At 40.8% G+C, this 18,494-nt stretch overlaps 2 protein-coding genes across 3 annotated transcripts; both read left to right on the top strand.

Moving 5' to 3' along the window:
* Window positions 1-419: 419 nt before the first annotated feature.
* nexmifa (neurite extension and migration factor a) lies at window positions 420-10,832 on the top strand. The gene is made up of 4 exons (XM_079813943.1): window positions 420-910; window positions 3,772-3,893; window positions 4,130-7,700; window positions 8,092-10,832. The coding sequence occupies exons 2-4, from the start codon at window positions 3,821-3,823 to the stop codon at window positions 8,222-8,224; spliced, it is 3,777 nt and encodes a 1,258-aa protein (XP_079670069.1). The 5' UTR covers window positions 420-910; window positions 3,772-3,820; the 3' UTR covers window positions 8,225-10,832.
* An 840-nt stretch (window positions 10,833-11,672) lies between these two features.
* On the top strand, window positions 11,673-17,417 carry prps1a (phosphoribosyl pyrophosphate synthetase 1A). 2 transcript variants are annotated; one of them, XM_079814832.1, is made up of 7 exons: window positions 11,673-11,991; window positions 12,708-12,891; window positions 13,158-13,256; window positions 13,457-13,581; window positions 15,084-15,257; window positions 15,394-15,553; window positions 16,207-17,417. In XM_079814832.1, the coding sequence occupies exons 1-7, from the start codon at window positions 11,870-11,872 to the stop codon at window positions 16,297-16,299; spliced, it is 957 nt and encodes a 318-aa protein (XP_079670958.1). In that variant the 5' UTR covers window positions 11,673-11,869; the 3' UTR covers window positions 16,300-17,417. The 2 variants fall into 2 exon arrangements, with proteins under 2 accessions (XP_079670958.1, XP_079670957.1); XM_079814831.1 differs by having other exon boundaries at window positions 12,708-12,897.
* The last annotated feature ends 1,077 nt before the right edge of the window (window positions 17,418-18,494 follow it).

Below are 18,494 nucleotides of genomic sequence, written 5' to 3'. Positions count from 1 at the left end.
AATACCTACTAACAAAGGTAATGTTTATACTTGATGAATTTTTCTAGATTTTGGCTTTTATATTTCCTCACTGAAAGGCCTATTTGTTTACTTAAAGTAACTGCATTTGTAATACCAGTTTCTAAATGAAGATTATTTTTATTTTCAATATTTCACAAATTTCCCAGTATTTTTTTATTTTCAATTGATGGATTTGTCTAAATTTTGGCTTTAATATTTCCTCACTGGTATTTATTTATTTAAACTAACTGCGTATGTAACACCAGCTTGTCTGTGGGAAATAAACTAAATCTGCAGAGACCCCTAGCTGGTGCTTGGAGCTTGTGAAGCATCAGTGCGCATGCGTGCGCCTCTGCACCTGTTCAGCAGTGCCGCGCGCTCCCGATTCCATAGCGCGCCGCCGTGCAAAATATGGGGGCGCGCTCTTTATGGCAGGTCTCAAAAGAGGGGGAGCAGCAGCGCACGAGCGCGCCGTCGTTGTCAGGGACGGACGGGGTACAGCTGGGAAAAACACATACACACGCACGCACACCCCCGTTTCCGTCACACACGCACATACGGCAAAAACAAAAGCGACTCTAAGGGAATAGCGGAACGGGAGAGAGGGAGCATGCGGCGAGGAGCAGGGGCTGCTGCAGACCTTTGTTTGTTTCCTGGAAACCCTGGAGCGCGAGGGAATAAAATGGAGTGGTAGGGGCTCCGAGGCGCGAGAGGCGCGTCCACCTGCTGCTACCGGGGAGGCAGTCCGGGCTCGCGAGAGAGGGGAAACATGGTGAGACCACTGCGTTGAAGTGGGTAACAAAAAAACAAAAACAAAAAAAATCAACAACATATGACAACATTCCACACGCCGAGCGATCAAACGGAGTCTTAAGAGCGGGCGGGACGTGCGGCCCGGGTGTAACGGGAGGTGAGTAGCCTATGTGAGCTGTGCGTGTTTATGTGCGTGATGCGGTGTGTGGGCCAGTGTGACGCGCGTCAAACGCTGCAATGGGGAGAAATGGTGGAGCGAGTGTCAGCTGTCATGATGCGTCCATATTGCACAGGTGTGTGAGTGAGTGAGGGAGAAGAGGAGGAGGAATGGCTCAGTGTCCTGCGAAAGCTATGAGTCGCAGGCCATCGTTTGAGGGGACAGAAAGCATTGGTGCTACGTGAGGCACACACACACACACACACACACACACACACACACACACACACACGCTCTCTCTCTCTCTCTTTCGCTCTTACACACCATCCCCCCTAAGCCAAGGCCACAGCTACATACGCACTCGTTCACAGACAGCAATAACACGAACGATGACATGTGGCGATTTTCTGTATGTGCCGTTTTACGCATTTTCATTTCCCCGCGTTTTGCTTGCGGTCGGTGCTCGCGGCTCAGCGCCTGCGACCGATGCGGCATTTGGCGATGGGAGATGCAGAATAGCAGAGCGCGTATCATAGCGCACCAGGCCTTCAATAATTAAGGGTGGACTCAAACCTGTTACGTCTCTCTGAATAATGTAAATTCTCTTGGTTATCCGAGATGTTGAAAGCGTGCTCATCTTTCAGGTTCTTGATATAATCGTGTTTAGAGTATGGAGGACCTGTCGGTCACCGGATACCTGTCCTGAGAAGCTGTTATGGAAGTTTCTTTGATGCTGTCAAGCTGCACCGCACACGCACGGCTATAACAGAGCTATTTTGCACCGCTACAACCACCCAAATCAATAATCCAACAATCAATCAATCAATCCACGAAACAATCAATCAGAATGGACGCATAGGTCTGTTTGTTTTCCACTCAGAAGCCAGACTTGCAGTCAGTGTTTAAACCTACCTCGAGTTAAGTAGGCAGTCAGTGTGGTAATGCTTTCATTGACACAAATGGATGGATGGTTGATATTTTGGTGACCTGTCTGACAGATTGACCAAGGCCAGACTGCAGCAGATTTATTGATCTCTGAAAAAAGATCAAAATCTCTCTCTCTCTCTCTCTCTCTCTCTCTCTCTCTCTCTCTCTCTCTCTCTCTCTCTCTCTCTCTCTCTCTCTCTCTCTCTCTCTCTCTCTCTCTCTCTCTCTCTGTCTCTCTCTCTCTCTCTCTGTCTGTCTCTCGTCTCTCTCTCGGGTGGATGTTGAAGCTGAATAAATATTAATTTCATTTTTAATAAAAGCAGTTTGCAGACAGTGCCTCTGCCCTGTTCTCTGCCTCTGCCTGCAAAGCTGGCAAGAATGAGCCCAGCCAAACTGTTCTCAGAACAGCCCTGGGCTTTTTCTCATACTGGCACTGGTTCGAATGGAGCAAATCCTAGATCATTATATACAGTAGCCATTTCCAAATCTGGAAAACAGTATATGCTGAGGAATGTTTTGGTGTAAACATTGGAAATGGGTGTTATGGATTTATTCTGCCAACAAGCCTGTTGTCTAAACACCGATGATATTCTGACATCAGTCAGAGAATGTATACATGGTGTATATTTATGTAACACAAATGTGTTAACAGTTTATTGAAATGGTTAGGCCATAAACATCATGGATTTACTGGTTTAAGTAAATATTGACGTAATGACCATAAGCATGTTTTAATATACATTTCTGAATTATCTGTTATGTTTCTTGAACAATAAAACAGTCGTATGTATCACCTTTTCATAATCTGTACCTAGAGTAGTATACACTTCGGTTTTATTGTTTAAATGACATTTATATTTGAAGTGTAAAGCAGCAAACCACTGAAATACACATAATGCCCACTCAACAGTTTCAAAACTCTAGTGCAATTCATAAATCTTCAATAGGTCAGTTCTGAATTCTTATGTAAATTCACCTCGTGGGAACACATTAAACAGTGTACTAGACATCAGCATTTCTCTCCAAAGCATATGCAGTGTTGTCATGTTTATTTATTTATTTTTTTAAATAAAAAGCTGCATGTCTTTTGACTTGCATATATGGCACACTATTCTGACACATGCACGCACAGCCTGAGGCAAGAGAGAGCACTCTTTCGTTTCTCTTTCTCTGCTGATATAAAGCTCTTTCATTTCTTTCACATCCTCGAGAGTTGTACTTCACAGTGAAGGGCAATCAGAGGACAGAATGATGTAAAACAATACAACTTACTGTAATACGTGAGAGTGAGAGACAGAAACTGAAAATGGGACACAAATCAATGAGGTACTACAGAGAAGGCTGCTTTGTAACTCATAGTTAGCATGATAAATAAGTAAATTCTCTTTTAATTGTGGGAATATAAACTAAATTTAAGTTTTGAACATTTAAATACTGATGTATTTTTCTGGACCTTCAGCTAAAGTTCAACAGTCTAAATGAACAACAGTCATTCTTCTTCATTTTAGCTGCTAATAAACTTAAAAGAATAGGTCACCCAAAAATTAAATTGTGAAAAATAAGTTTGAGAAATTCCTATAGGTTTTCTTTCCATTAATTGACTAAGAACTGAGTAACATAAGAAATATGTTTTTTTAAATTATCTTTTTCTCTTCTTTTCTGCATTTCACTTGCACTAAACTTGCCATTGTGTATTGCCAATATTGTTGGCTCCTATGTCAAATTGCTTGGGATTTGTAAGTAAACGAATACGCATAGATGTTAACAGTTTATCAAAATACCAAAAACACTACTGGATTATCAGTCAAATCTAGAGTTCTGCAAAGTGTGATTTTGTTTTTGTTTTTCTTCCAGACTTTAATGCTGACAGATTTTAAAGATTGCATGACTTACACTATAGCCTTTACTGTGTGTGTGTCTTTGTGTTTCTACAGGCTGAACAGTGGTAATTATGTTAGTGAGAGAGAGATTCAGTTCAGATTGATGGATGTTCTACAGGAGTCTCGATTCTCAGGGGCAGATCATAGCCCCTGCCCAAGAGATGCTAGTGAAAATGGTAGGAGTTCCCACACGCATATAAAATGCAGCATTTTATGCATTTGTGTATTTGTTCTATAATAAATATTAAATTTGAACTATTACTATATGCACCTATTTTAAAAATTACATTAGTTTCAATGTAATATGTAAAATTTGTCTTCATATCCATAGCATTTTTACAGATGTTTGTCAGGGAAAAACTTGCATTTCACTTTAAAGATTCTTGTCTCACCCACTTTTTTTTTTTTTTAGAACCGCATGACCCGTTGGCAGATGTGTCACATGATCTAAGGCGCTGTGATGACATCACTCCTGCAGTGCTTTCCCTGCCCTCTCTCTGTGGCCAGAGTCAGACCTCTGAAGGTCCTCTTAGCCCAGCTGACCTGCATGATGGGTCTGTCTCCAACAACACCTCTCTATCCTCTCTCTCTTCATTCTCCTCTCTTTCCTCCCTCTCATCTCTCTCTTCTGTGCCCTGTTCCAAACCTGTGACGCCCTGGTCTGTGCCGCAGACATGTGACAGGTCATCCCTCTCTAACATGGACTCCAGGGGCGGAGATTGCCTTAGCTGTCTGATCCCCAAAAATCAGACAGAACCGGAATCCTGTGAGTCCGTACTTGGCTTTGCCAGCATCAATTTGCAATGCCTTGGCCCCGCCCCCAGCGCAGGTCGCTATGGTGACCAGGTTCTATCTGACCAGCTGCTCAGCGGCCCCGCCCATCCAGCTGTAACCAATGAGGGGGCTGAGGAAGGGAGGTCGATGCAGGAGAGTGAATCAGATGAGGATCCTGCTTCCAGGAGCATTTACGAAGGTCTTGGAGAGGAGGCGCAGGACTGGAGCTGTCTAGAGACACTCATCAGTGAAAGCCGAATGGAGCTGTTGGACTTATGCTCCCGCAGTGAACTTGCAGTCAATCTGTTCTGTGAAGAAGATGTGGAGAATTACATGTTTCAAGAGGAAGAGACAGCACTCAGTACTGATGTCTGCTCGCTCAAGATACGCTACGAGTCCTATCAGGATGGAGTACAGGAGAGAAGTGAGTCTGCCCTACAGGATGAATCTCAGCTAGGATTCTTTCCCAGTTTACCTTGCAGTAGAAAGGAGGGGCCAAAAGAGAAAATGGACCAATCCATTGAGATTAAGGGTGAGGACCATGTGACCCCCAATATTAGCCCAGACAGTAACTTTCTTTTTGACCTCAGTAATTCTCCAGAAGATTCTGGTGAATTCAGTGATGACAGCTCCTGCACAGGTTCCCCAGACCATGCGCTCTCCCTCCGCCATGGCCGTTTGTCCAGAGAAAACTCTAGCTCCTCTAGCCAGCTAAGCTACCGCCTTCGAGCCAAGAGGAAGGTGGCCTACCGAGAAGACTACTTGTATGATGTGGACTCTATAGAAAGTGAGAAAAACGCAGAGAAACGAGATAAACAGCCTGCTGGGCTCAAGAAAGAGCGTGACGATGACTGGTGCCCGAAGAAGAGGCGGCGGTCCAATAGGAAGGACCCACCTGTCATTATAAAATACATAATTATTAATCGGTTTAAAGGCCAGAGGCACATGAGAGTACGGCTAGGACGAGTCGACCCATCACCTGCTATGGTCTGTTTGAGTCCAAATGCTCTGCTACGCTATGAGAGACTTGCACCATTAAAAGCATACTGGCAGGAAAGAGAAAGGGAGCTGCAGGAACAGAATCGATTGACAGCTGCAGATACAACCAAACGTCTCAATGGCTGCAAAAGACCGCCAAGCACTACACACAAACGCAAGCACAGGTTGGCCAGACTCAGGATCCAGCAGATCCATGCAGTACAGAATTCCCTCCCCAGCCAAACTATAGTGGTCCCTGCCATCAATCAGCCAGAGGAGACTGAATCACTGAAAAGCACAGAGGAACCAAAAGAGGGCATTATATACACTGCCAGGGCTAAAAGCAGAACACAGGAGAGGGAAGAAAGAAGAAAGGCAGGTAAAACAGGGAAGATAAAGAAGTTCAAAAGTGAAGCAAGGCTTAGGTTGAAAAAGTTAAAAGAGGCTGAGACACAGGAAGTCCCTGAAGCCTCTGAGATTGAGCAGTGCAGCCCATGTTTACCAGAAAACCTTAGTAACTCTTTGGAAGGCAATGTCACAAATGAAGCCTCCAGTGATGACCCTGAAAAATGCACTTTGACCCCAACAGCTCCAGGGACTAATGGAAATGCTGAACTTCTCCCAGGGGGATACCTGCAGACCCTTCTCGAAGCCTCTGAGTCGTCAAGCACTGCTAACATCACCTATTTCCATCCAGGGCTGCAGAATCCCAGCCTTCAGCCAGTCCAGAGCTGTGTTCTCTCTCCTCCCTCCGAATCAGAGCTGCCCCACTCTCCTTCACCTATGAACCATGGGCCACACCACACACATTATGCTGAGCCAAACCTTACTGAACCAAACCAGCCCATTTCATGGTCATCTCAACCATCTGCTGAACAGCTGCCCTTCTCCCCGGACATCCCAACCCAGTCGCCTATGATGCCTTCGGGCTTTCCCACACCATTGCCTGTTTTAGCAGGGGATGGCACAAATGTCGCAGGGTATGGGCAAGTTTCTCTATCAGGGTGCAGGGTGTCATATGAAGAGTCCCAACCTGATGGTGATTATGGCTTGAGTCCGGCCGGGTCTCGGAGTGACAGTGGTGTCGGGCGACTGGTTAGCTTTAATTCCCTAGGGTCACTTTCTGCCACCTCTAGCAACTACAGCTCGCTGAGCCTAAGAGAGGGAGAAAGAGAGAGGGAAGAAGAGATCGGTGAGATCAACGATGGCTTCTTGCCCCATTGCAGTCCACGGCTCATCCTGCAGCAAAGTCTAGAGGAGGTTGCTCCACTTCGAGAGTCCACTGATCTTCTGGATATCTCCAACTTTACCCCTGACAAGTTCCGTCATTCATCGCTATCTGAGATGTCCCCACCAGACACACCTAACTCTTCCCCACAGCTGCTGGGGAATTCTGGTAAAGTTGGAGAGTTCTCGGAGGCAGCAGAGGCAAATGTACAATGGAACTGTGGAGTTGTCCCACAACTAAATGAAGATGGAAACCCACACCTCCTTCAGATACAGTCTTTCAACACAGAGGAGGAAGATGTAGGGCTAAGGGATCACAAAGGTTCAACGAAAAAGGGTGGGAAAAATGGACAAGGCACCAAAAAGACCAAAACTCCAAAAACAGTAAAAGGAGAGAAAGTAAAGCTCCCACGTCAGGGTTCTCGTTCTGTGAAGAAGATCAAAGCCTTGCTAGAGGGCAAAGCAGCCAAATGTGGCGGCGGGTCGGGAAGTTGCGCTTCATCCCCCACCCCATCGCTTGGCTTAATTGGAGCTCAGGGGGAGTGGCCTATTTCAGCGGGACTGACAAACGATGACCAACGAGAATTCCAGGAACCATCAAACATCCTGTCCAATATAGTGTCCGGCATGGCTGAGGTGCAGCGTTTTATGAGGGCCTCTGTGGAACCTCTTTGGGGGCCTTGCCTGTCACCAGGTCAACATGCCCTCCAGAGCCAGACACTGAAGATTCTAGGTAGTGCCGCTGACCTTAAAAAGCGGGGTGGTTCTTCGGGCGGAGGTCGAGGGAAGAAAGGGGCTGGGCGTGGTGGTAAAGCACTGCCTAAACTTCTCCCACCAGGCTTCTTTCCTACCCTTGGATTAGACTGCCTCCCACTTCCACACCGCCCAGCCCACAAAAAAATGTACCGTCACAAAAGCAGTGCTAAGTTTGCCCGTGAGGAACTCTTAGCGGGCAAAAGGGACATAAAAGGAGTAGCATTGACCGCTTTGGTAGAGAAACGGAGGTAATATTTTCTCTCTGCAATGTGCCCCTTCTCTTTCTCCGTTCCCTTCCCTCGCACCCTGCCAAATCCTCCTAAAATCCTTTCCACATTTCAGAGCTGCATGGCACCGACTTTACCCACAATCCTTTGCCTAGCCCACTGGAAGGCAGGCACATCCTGCATGTCAGCCCTGCTAAACTACCTACTAGACTGACTGAAGTCTCACTGTCATGGCTGCACCCTACTCACCATTGCTGCTTTGTTGCATTTTTATCTGACCAATTTTCAGTTGTTTTTATTTGTGTTTTGTTTGTTTTCCAAGAAGAAAAATGCCTTGAAAGTCTTAGGATTCTCTTTTAGTGTGGTGTTTATCTAAATATAATTTTTTTTGTCTTTTTGTTTTCCGTTGCAGCTATAACACTGTATGTGTTAAATCGGTGTCACAGCACCATGGTTTAAACCGAGCCCAGCGCCCTGCTCTGTCTCTCAGCAAATGGTTGCCTTCTGTTCAGGGGTCAAAGGTTGTGTGTAGTATTCTGTGCTAAGAATCGTTTCCCCCCCCTCGTTTCTGTGCCAACCCCTCAGAACACTGAGCTTTGACAAGCTAAAAGAAAGCATCTTCACCAAGATGTTCTTGTTTTCTGAGGTTCTGAAATTTCAAAAGAGATTTTTTTCTTCTCATTATTGTTGTTTGTTTATAAATTGTGAAAAGGGGGTTCATTCATCTGTTCTCCAGTGAATCTCCTCCTGCCAGTATCAAAATGCTGTTGTACACAAACATATGCACTATTTACAAAACAAGATTATATCAAACATGTTTAAATTAATGTGCCAAACTATGAACAATTAAATGTACAGACATTTTTATCTACATAAATATTTGCTGTTTTATAATGTGGCAGTGATTGAGGAGTGTGTGTGTGTGTGAGAGAGAGCTTGGGATGGGGGAGTTGTTAATCTGAGATTCACTCCTGTTGCATCACATCTGTACAAATAGCGAGGAGTCATCTCAACAATCAAAAGAAAAATGTTGGTTTATTTTCTGTTTTACACTCGTGGCTAGTTTCGGATTAGAGGCATGAAGTGAGAGATGCATGACGAGCCGAAGTGCTATAATGGCAGAGAAAATCATTGGTTGCCTTTTATTCTGATTTATTTCTGGGTGGTAAAAGATCACCGTTCGTGTATAACAAGGTAAGAAAATGATCATTCCTTCTCATAACAAGACGACATATAATGCATTCTAAATTGTTTACTTCCCCAAGTTTCTAATTTAGCTTTCAGTATAAATTTTTCTCTGTACCTCTAATGAATTTTACACCCTTGAAACCAGTTAAGAACAGGACCAAATCTTTTTTTGAAAGTATTTCTAATTTGTTGCTAGTGATGTGCATGCATTTGAAACATGATATGAATATGTGCCGTGAATGCTGATCCCCTGTATTATTACTTTCTCTGACTCGCCTGTTTTTTCTTACCTGATCTCAAAACCATCGTTTTTCAATTGCTGTTGGAATGTTATTTGTTGTGTTATAAAAAGAGGGAAAGAAGCCAACTTGGTTACCCCCATGTACTGTTTACTACATTGCTGCAGGATTGTACAACTCCCTGGATCCCCTCTTTTGGGAATATCGATTTGAAAAGAGATATTTTTGCCCTTATGTTGACAGAGTGTGAAACACTTTTAAGTTGTTCACTAAATTGGATTAGTTTGTGAACTGTTCCTTGTATTCGTAATGGGTATTTGTGCAAATGCTGTTCACATTGTTGTGAATGAATTGAGGTTAAAGTATTGGAGAAAATGTTGATGAACACAGGTGCAGATGATGAGTGACATTCCACAGCTGGTGGTGTGATTCAGAAGTGAGCTCCTCTGAAAACTTCTTGATTTTTGGGTGAACTAATTCGACCTTTCCCAGCCAAATCAGCCTCACCAAGCAAAAAGCCAGAAAATATTAGCCGGTGAAAGTTTGTTGTCCATTCCCCCCCCCCCCCCCCCCCATGCTGAGTGAATGGAGATGTAACGCAGTTGGTTCAGGTCAGTTGGCTCAGGGAACCCAACTGCATTTACATCTCTCATTCCCCCAGCTGCTCATCTCGCCATACAAACTCAAGCTGTTCTCAGTGGTGCCCCCTGCTGTACTGTTTTTACATAGCCCTATTGTTGCTAAACCTGCAGGACATCTGTGATGCCAGTGCAGGGTGCTCTTGTTCATATTTTGAGAACAGAGTTTTACACCAGTGAAAACTTTATAGCACACATCCCCTGCATTAACTGTTCTTATTTTTAAAAATTCTTTAACAGTGTTATTCCCCTATAAGTGCATCACGTAAAGTTAAAACAGGCATATCAAAAACTTAATTGTGCCCTATTTATGAATGTATTATATCGTCAAGTTGGAAGTATTTTTTTTTTCATGATTTATTTGACACTACATTACTTGTAACTACTTTTGCCTTTTTCATCATCAAGGGAAAAAAAAGAAACTGTTTCTACTGCCTGGTCTGTCTTCACCAGGTGGATTCTCAATGAACTTGATGTAGGAAAAAAATGATGACCTGTATATTTTTCATTGTGCCAATTTGTAACATATTTTCTAAGTGTATATTTTTCTTAGAAAGTGATGTGAGGTCGTTCTTACTGTGGCTTTGTTCTTTTCCCTTTTCGGGCAAGTGAAAAGGTTGCTAATTGCCATGTTTTCTTTCTTTCCTTCTTTTTCTTTCTCTCTCTCTTATTTGTTTTTTGTTTGTTTGTTTTAAAACCAAAAATTGAAAATACTATAAAAATAAATAAAAAACTATTGTAAAGGAGAGAGAAGGAGAGCAAGCTGTGACTCTTTGTTGAGAGTTTTTGTAATTGGACCAATCTTGTTGTAAGAGTGTTGTGCTCTAGTCAAAATATATATTAATTTAAAGATTAAAAAAAAGAAACCATGAAAACAGACAGTGGAACAATAACACTAATTTGTGATCTCATTGCTGTTTTATAGATTTTCATGTAAATTATTCTAGTATTTTGTTTTTGTTGTATCTGTCACAAAAGTTGAAATATTTGTGATCAAGCCTGTATGGTGACAAATGTAATATTGGTAACTTGCTGAGTTTTGTAATCATGTTTATGGAATAAATATTAATTAAAAAGAGCTTTTGATCACTTGTTTCAGTAGTGTCTTATTTGTATTTAAGAATAAAGACTGGTTTAACGACATTTACCCCTGGTTTCACAGGCAAGGCTTAAGATAGTCCCAGACTAAAATGCATGATTGAGCTGTTTTAAATGAAAGAAACTTGCACTGCCATTGTTTTGTTTTAAAATGCACACCAGGGATGTTTTTCTTCTTTCTAAGATACGTTTATAAAAGCTACTTAATGTCCTATAGAACTAAGGTCGAATCCTGGTTTAGGCTAAAACCTGTCTGTGAAACCGGGCCTTAATGTAGCCATTCTGTTTTCCAACATTGTTGCTCTGTCTAGTTAGTTTGTGCTCATCTGGTACCAAATCCCAAATATGCATATCTGACTGTAAATCAGCTTTGACTGCATTTTTTTTTAAAAAACAAACTACAACAGTAGTTCAAGAAACACACTGCTGACACCTCTACCACAAAAGTGCGCTATTAATTGTGAAGTTTTCCGAATAAATCACTGAACTTAAAAACTAGAACAGCTGCTCTGGAAACAGAATTATAATACATGTTGTATGAAGCATGAGGTCATTGCAAATGTTTGTTTATATCCCATCTGTATATGATACACAGGAGAGTTTTAATAAAAGCCTGATGACAAAAGCCTTTTCTATGGTTTCTAACTGTATATATAATTTTGTTAAGCTTTATATAATGTAGTTAGGCTATGTTAAATTGTGCTGAAACTGTAAACTGGAACATGATTAACGTGTGTTGCACGCATCTGTCTGTTTAGCTGCCAGTCATCTAGCCCCCGGAAATGTATCCAATCATTCATGCGCCACAGTTTATGGGTGTGTTTTACCTTGAAGGGGCGGGGCTACAAGGGCTCATAGTGCATTTGCTTCGCAGACGGACCAGAATCAGAGATAACCGGTACCAAGGCCTTCTGCACTCACTCTATTGAGGTTAACATTGATTCAGCAGAGATAATTTTTACTTACAGTGTTTTGTAAAAAACACTGTACAGCATCCGACATTATAGGCACCACGGATCAACCCAGAATGCCAAATATAAAGATTTTTAGCGGCAGTTCGCATCCGGATCTGTCGCAGAAGATCGCGGACCGATTGGGACTCGAGCTGGGGAAAGTAGTCACCAAAAAATTCAGCAATCAGGAAACCTGGTGAGTTATTTACAGTCAGAATTGTTACCGAAACTATGCATTCCCGGGATGTTTTGGCTAGGGTAAACGGAATTGTAAACACATGGTAGCCATATGTTTTTTTAGTTTGTAGTTTTTTGGAATTGGAAGATGCGCCAGACTCAAACAGAATAGACTCAGTTTCCCATCATGCACCTGCATTAAGCACGTGACACTGGGGCCCGCTAATGCTAATTTTAAACGTCCCGTCTGGCCTCCTCTGCCACGTGAGGAGGCATACCCTTATTAAATGTGCCCGTTTGAAGTGCAGTTTCATTGTTCTTATTTATAATTATTTTATTATTATTAGTTGTAATTCTAATATATACATTAGACGTAACAAAATAAGTAACGGTACGCATCAACCCTCATAGCTTGACGTAAAAATATCGTGCTGGTTCTGCTTTCTGTGTTTATATAATTGACATTTAGCCCAAGATGAGTGGAAGGCTTGTGACCCTAGAAGATAAAATGCGTCTCTCACTCTTTATCTTCTCATGACATGTAGCCAGGTTCTTGACGCAACAGTTTCGGTTTGCTTTTTTTATTGGTTAACACACTGTTCCCCAGAGAAGACCATATTAAATATCAGCTCATATCAGATACTCCCCTTTAATCAGGCAGACAAATATAGATTTATTGTGCACTATCTTTAGTGACTGAGACTCATTCTTTTCTGTGTGTGTTTTTCTTTGCAGTGTAGAGATAGGAGAGAGTGTGCGTGGAGAAGATGTCTATATTGTCCAGAGTGGCTGCGGCGAGATAAATGATAATCTTATGGAGCTGTTGATAATGATCAATGCCTGTAAGATTGCGTCGGCGTCCAGAGTCACCGCGGTCATTCCTTGCTTCCCCTACGCTCGGCAGGACAAGAAGGACAAGGTGGGGGTGAGAGGAACAGCTTGCTTATTAACACGTACACACAGTTAACCATACATTAATCACGACACTGTTGATGGATCCATGTGGGCTACTTTCTGTAAGTCTTTCTTCTGTGGTGTCAGTGTGTGCTTCTTGTTTCCTTCTTTTCTGGCCTCTTGGCAACTTACAAGGCATGTCTAGTTATGCTTGCTCTTTCCCTATAGTTAGTGGTCGTGATGATGCCCGTTTATGAGTATATGTTTACGAGTGAGAATTTTGTCTGGTAGAGTCGGGCTCCTATCTCAGCCAAGCTGGTCGCCAACATGTTGTCTGTAGCCGGAGCAGACCACATCATAACTATGGACCTACATGCATCTCAAATTCAGGTACACACAGTGAAACGCCTCCCCTCCTAACACGCACTCAAAACAAACCCTTATCTCTCATGAACAGAGATCAGTGAGAGTCAAGCACACGTAAAACTTGGTGGGAATTACATTTAAACAGCATTTTATAGTTGTGTTTTTGCTCGATTGTATGATTTTAAGCCAATATGTTGTTGTTGTTTTTGTGTGTGTGTTGTTAGGGGTTCTTTGACATCCCAGTTGATAACTTGTATGCTGAGCCAGCAGTCCTCAAATGGATAAAAGAAAACATCAATGAATGGAAGAATTGCACCATTGTTTCTCCTGATGCCGGTGGAGCCAAGAGGTGTGTTTTCTTTCCTCTCCTGTCTTTCTCTCAAAAACATTGGGTCTCGTTCAGTAACCCATATGTACGCAAAAATTATGTGGGATACCTGCGTACGAAGGTTTTCACAAACAAATCATGATTGATCAGCTATCGTACTATATTAGGGGTGTAACGGTACACCAAACTGACGGTTCGGTGCGTACCTCGGTTTTGAAGTCACGGTTCGGTACAGCGGGGGAGAGAACTAAATATAAAATTGCTTTTTATTTATTTTTATTAAACGGTGGTTTACTGAACAAATTGTGTCTGTCCTTAAATTAATTCAGCTATAACTTAAGTTTCTTAAAGATAATGCTGTAAACTATACAAGGAGCCCGTACTTGCACATTACTATACTAGGCTATTAAAGGTTAACAACAGAGCCCAAACTATTAGCCTAAATTCAGTTGCTGTTTATTTTTAGATCTAATAATCAACACTCAAATAACACATGACAGATTAACTTTGATTAATTTTAGATTAATTTCATGACAGATTAATTCAAACATGCATTAAATAATCAGACTTCCATTAAAGATATCACTAACATGTTAAGTAGAATATTACGAATATATAGGCTAATATATTGCATATTTTTAGTGAAAGAGTTCATTTCTCTAGTGAACTAACAGCTGTGGACACGGAATGACTTCTGAGGTAAATGCCATGTATGGAAATGGTTTGGGCGTGTTTTACACAAATTACTAACCTTGGGCGAGAGGTGGCGAATTTAGGATAATCCAAATTCATTAACATTCCAATGAGGTTAAGAACAATTTAGTGTCTTTATGCACATGGTCTAAATTCGGACCGCTGAGTATAGATGTAAATAATTTACACAATTATTAGTGAATGAGACCCATTCATTTCTTTCCTTGTTTCACTCTCATTTTTTTTCTTTCTTTTTTATGTATTTTGTCATATTTTTAAGTATTGGATTGTATATTATTTGATCTAAAGCAACAACCCTTTCAGGTTGTTAAACCTGGAGAATTGTAGTTCATAATGTTGATCAGGCTCTTGAAGACGATGGACATGAGTGTGTTTTACTCTTTTAGGTGTGGAGGGTAAGGAAATGTCAGGTTTTTTTGGTGTGTGTGTGTGTTTGTGTGAGTGTGTGACTCTCTGCTAACAGTGGACGGCTTGGCCTAATCCTTTAGCTGTACATTATAGTAGTGGGCATTTAAAAAAAAAAAATCAGTTTGAAGCCTTTTAAAGCTTGGCTAATTTAATCATGCTGATTACATCATGTGATTTGTTACTGGAGAAATGGACTGACTGACTGCAGCGCCCCCTTTTGTAACAATTTAAGGCACTCAAGTGAGTGAGTGAGCTTACACACTGCAACGAGTTTGTACTTGTTTTTACTGTTACATTTGCGCACGTGGCCGATCTGTGGCCTATAAACCTGAATGCATCCATTTGTCATTTCTCACTGTTGTACAGGATGTTACCTAAGAATTGTGTGTTCGTTTTATTAGAGTGACATCCATCGCAGACCGACTGAACGTGGACTTTGCCCTAATCCATAAGGAGCGGAAGAAGGCTAATGAGGTGGATCGTATGGTGCTGGTTGGGGATGTGAAGGACCGGGTGGCGATTTTAGTAGATGACATGGCGGACACATGTGGGACAGTATGTCATGCGGCTGACAAGTGAGGACTCGCATGATACACGATCGCTATCATGCTCAAACACATGCACATTCATGATTATCCTGGTAATCTGTCATGCCTCCATACAGGCCTGTCTGTGTTTTAACCGCATGTGTGCGTCTCTGTCCTCTATCAGACTGGTGTCTGCTGGAGCCACTAAAGTCTACGCCATCTTGACTCATGGTATCTTCTCTGGGCCTGCCATTTCTCGGATCAACAATGCCAACTTTGAGGCTGTCGTGGTCACCAACACAATTCCACAGGAGGACAAAATCAAACACTGCAACAAGATTCAGGCACAGACATTTATCATATTTAAAAAAGTTGTTATAGTTTAGGGCTGGGTAATAATTTCCAAATGATCACAATCAATTTAGATCAAATTTGTAATGCATGTTTAAAAGTTTGCAGAGGCTAGATTTTATTTGATTAAAATTGCAGTAAATACAGGAATATTGTGAAATATTATTACAATTTAAAATAACTGAATTTAATATATTTTAAAATGTAATTTATTCCTGTGATGGCAACTGAATTTTCCGCATCATTCCTCGAGTCTTCATCGTAACATGATCCTTCAGAAATTATTCTAATATGCTTATTTGGTGCTCTGGAAACATTTTGTTTTATTAATATCAGTTTTTTTAATTCTAAAAAATGAATGCGTATTAGTATAAATTAATGTTGTATGCTTAATATTTAATATAAATGCTTAATATTTTTTTGTGAAAACAGGATTTTTTGATGAATAGCAAAGAACAGCAATTTAATATATCCTTGCTGAATAAAAGTATACAATTCTTCAAACAATTACAGCAAACAAACATTTGAACAGTAGTGTAATCTGGTATTAACTTCTGGAATTTAATATCTAATTTGGTTGTTTTTTTTTACTCCGAGCATTACGACTGACTTTTTTTTTTCTTTTTTTTTTCTTCTCCCTCTCCAGGTGATCGACATTTCTATGATCCTGGCTGAAGCGATCAGGCGAACGCATAATGGGGAGTCGGTTTCCTACTTGTTCAGTCATGTCCCCTTATAACACGCACATGCATGCATACACACGTCTTCTCTTCACACATCACAGTGTACAGACTCACATAATGAAGAACCATTGTTGGGTCTGTCACATGTAAGAGTCTCACAAACGCATCATTTAAGACATATCCTGGACAGTAAATGAAAAGTATGAAAGCCTTCCCCTTACTGCTGCATGTGCTGACTTCCCTTTTTCCCCCCAAGGACATTGTGATATGTAATAATTCAATACTCCTATCTTCTTGATTTCCATCTACTCTCCACTCAGTGAATGTCACCCGTCACACTATTATATAAATGTTACTTTGCATGTCAGTCTGTCTGTTATTTCCTTAGAAACAATTTAAAACCAACAATTAGACAAAAAAATGGAAAATATCCTGTAATACTGGAATTTTTTTTTCTTCATTTTAACTTGAAGTTTACTATGTAACTTAAAGGTACGATGGATGTTTATGAGTTTTCTAACATCTTAGTTTTGTTCTAGAATCTTAATTACTAACATGTGGCAAGATTGGAAAAGAATAGAGATGGGTTAAGCCCCTTTAGATTGCCGTTGTTATGGCAGCTGGACCCAGGTGTCAGTTTTAAGTTGTCTTGTTTTTGTTTTTTGCTTTATTGATTATCACCTTTTTAGGGTGTTTTGACAGGGCGAAGGCCAAGATCTGAGTCGACAAATTAGGTCATTTTTAAAAAAAAGTTGTGTTAAGATGTTTTCATTTACGTTTGTTCATGTTTACAGTTAGGCAGCGTTTATTGTCTGCTTGAATGCAGATCTGTGAAGTGCCCTTCAGAATAGATTGAAAACACACTACTAAGTGGCTACTGTGGAATTGGCCTGAACAATCAGCTCATTGAACCATATTTTTGTTGTTTCTTGCTTATGTCTGTGTGGGTCAGTGTGTTTGTTCTTGAAGTAGGTTTCTTTTTTTCCCCATGCTACTTAAGTGAGATCAGAGATAATACACCTAACTATCCTACAGCTTACACTGGAGCAGTATATGAGATGGGAGAGCTTGATTTGATGGGTCTATGCCGTTTGCCTTAATGAAGGAAAAAAATACTGACGACTGTATCTTGTCTGAATACAGAATAAGTAAAGCATTTCATGTATAAACTTTACACCGGCTTGTTTTTATTTTATTTTTATGTATGCCTTTTCACTTGTATTTTACGGTTTCATGAACATAGACTCTACATGGAGCTCTAAAAGCAGTGCACATAAATGTAGATGTTATTAAACAGAAGTAGGCTAATACACAAGCGCACTAGGTGGTGCATATATATCTGTCTACTGCAGACCTGCAAACTCACAAGTGTTGAAAAAGGTGACACGTTTCCGAATTAAATACTTGTAGGGGGGTCTGCGGCATTGCCTCCCAGTAGAAAATTGTGATTTTTAACATGTAAACAAAGCATTTTGGTGCACTGACAAGAAATTAAAGGGAAAAGATAACATTTGCTTCAAGTAAAAAAACATTTACACTATAGCGCTAGGCATTGACACAAATTTCACAATTTGATATTGATTAACTTGGGGCCTATCAGGTACAGTACATAGAAAATTGTATGTATACAATGTATTGGGGGATTGTTGGTGGTATTAAATATATATATATTCTGAAGCAATATTCTCATCAGTGTCTTACATACTTAAATCTGCATATTTGTGATATTTACCCCAGGGTGTTATTTACTTTTATTAAGGCAATTTTTTTTAATCTATATTAAATGTAAGCATCATCTTTCATGTCAAATTCTTACATTTGATCAATACATTTAGTTATAATGAGACACTATAGGGCTGTTACCAATCAAATTAAATAATTAACACTGCAAAAATACAACCGCAATAAATAATGTTATGAGAATTATGTTTTAAATGTTTTGAACATGCAAATAAAAAATTCAATGATCCTTTTAAACATGAAACTAAACCGCCTATAGGTGGCGGCAAGTGACCGTCCTAATGAGTGAGTCATTGAGTCGTTCATTCAAACGATTCGTTCAAAACGCTGAATCATTCAGGAACAAAACACCGCGGTGAGTGTTGCTTTCCTTTGGAACTATTTTCGTCGGCGAATTCATTGGTGAAATAGAACAAAAAAGTTTGTGTCTAACATGTAAGTAACTTAATATTAACTAGGCTACTTGTTTATTGAACTACACAATTCAATGTAACGTTAACATTTGCAATCG

This window comes from Gobio gobio (assembly GCF_949357685.1).
Source record: "Gobio gobio genome assembly, chromosome: 4".
In the NCBI taxonomy this organism is placed as follows: domain Eukaryota; kingdom Metazoa; phylum Chordata; class Actinopteri; order Cypriniformes; family Gobionidae; genus Gobio; species Gobio gobio.
The sequence above is the reverse complement of the archived record's forward strand: the minus strand, read 5'-3'. Positions and strand labels throughout refer to the sequence as shown.

What these genes read in the sequence shown, in the direction of transcription:
- nexmifa (XM_079813943.1), top strand. Translation starts at nt 3,821, where the DNA reads ATGGATGTTCTACAGGAGTCTCGATTCTCAGGGGCAGATCATAGCCCC. An exon ending in AAGAGATGCTAGTGAAAATG is followed by an intron (nt 3,894 to 4,129) that starts GTAGGAGTTCCC and finishes TTTTTTTTTTAG; the next exon opens with AACCGCATGACCCGTTGGCA. An exon ending in GCTTTGGTAGAGAAACGGAG is followed by an intron (nt 7,701 to 8,091) that starts GTAATATTTTCT and finishes TTTCCGTTGCAG; the next exon opens with CTATAACACTGTATGTGTTA.
- prps1a (XM_079814831.1), top strand. Translation starts at nt 11,870, where the DNA reads ATGCCAAATATAAAGATTTTTAGCGGCAGTTCGCATCCGGATCTGTCG. An exon ending in TTCAGCAATCAGGAAACCTG is followed by an intron (nt 11,992 to 12,707) that starts GTGAGTTATTTA and finishes TTTTCTTTGCAG; the next exon opens with TGTAGAGATAGGAGAGAGTG. An exon ending in GATGCCGGTGGAGCCAAGAG is followed by an intron (nt 13,582 to 15,083) that starts GTGTGTTTTCTT and finishes TCGTTTTATTAG; the next exon opens with AGTGACATCCATCGCAGACC.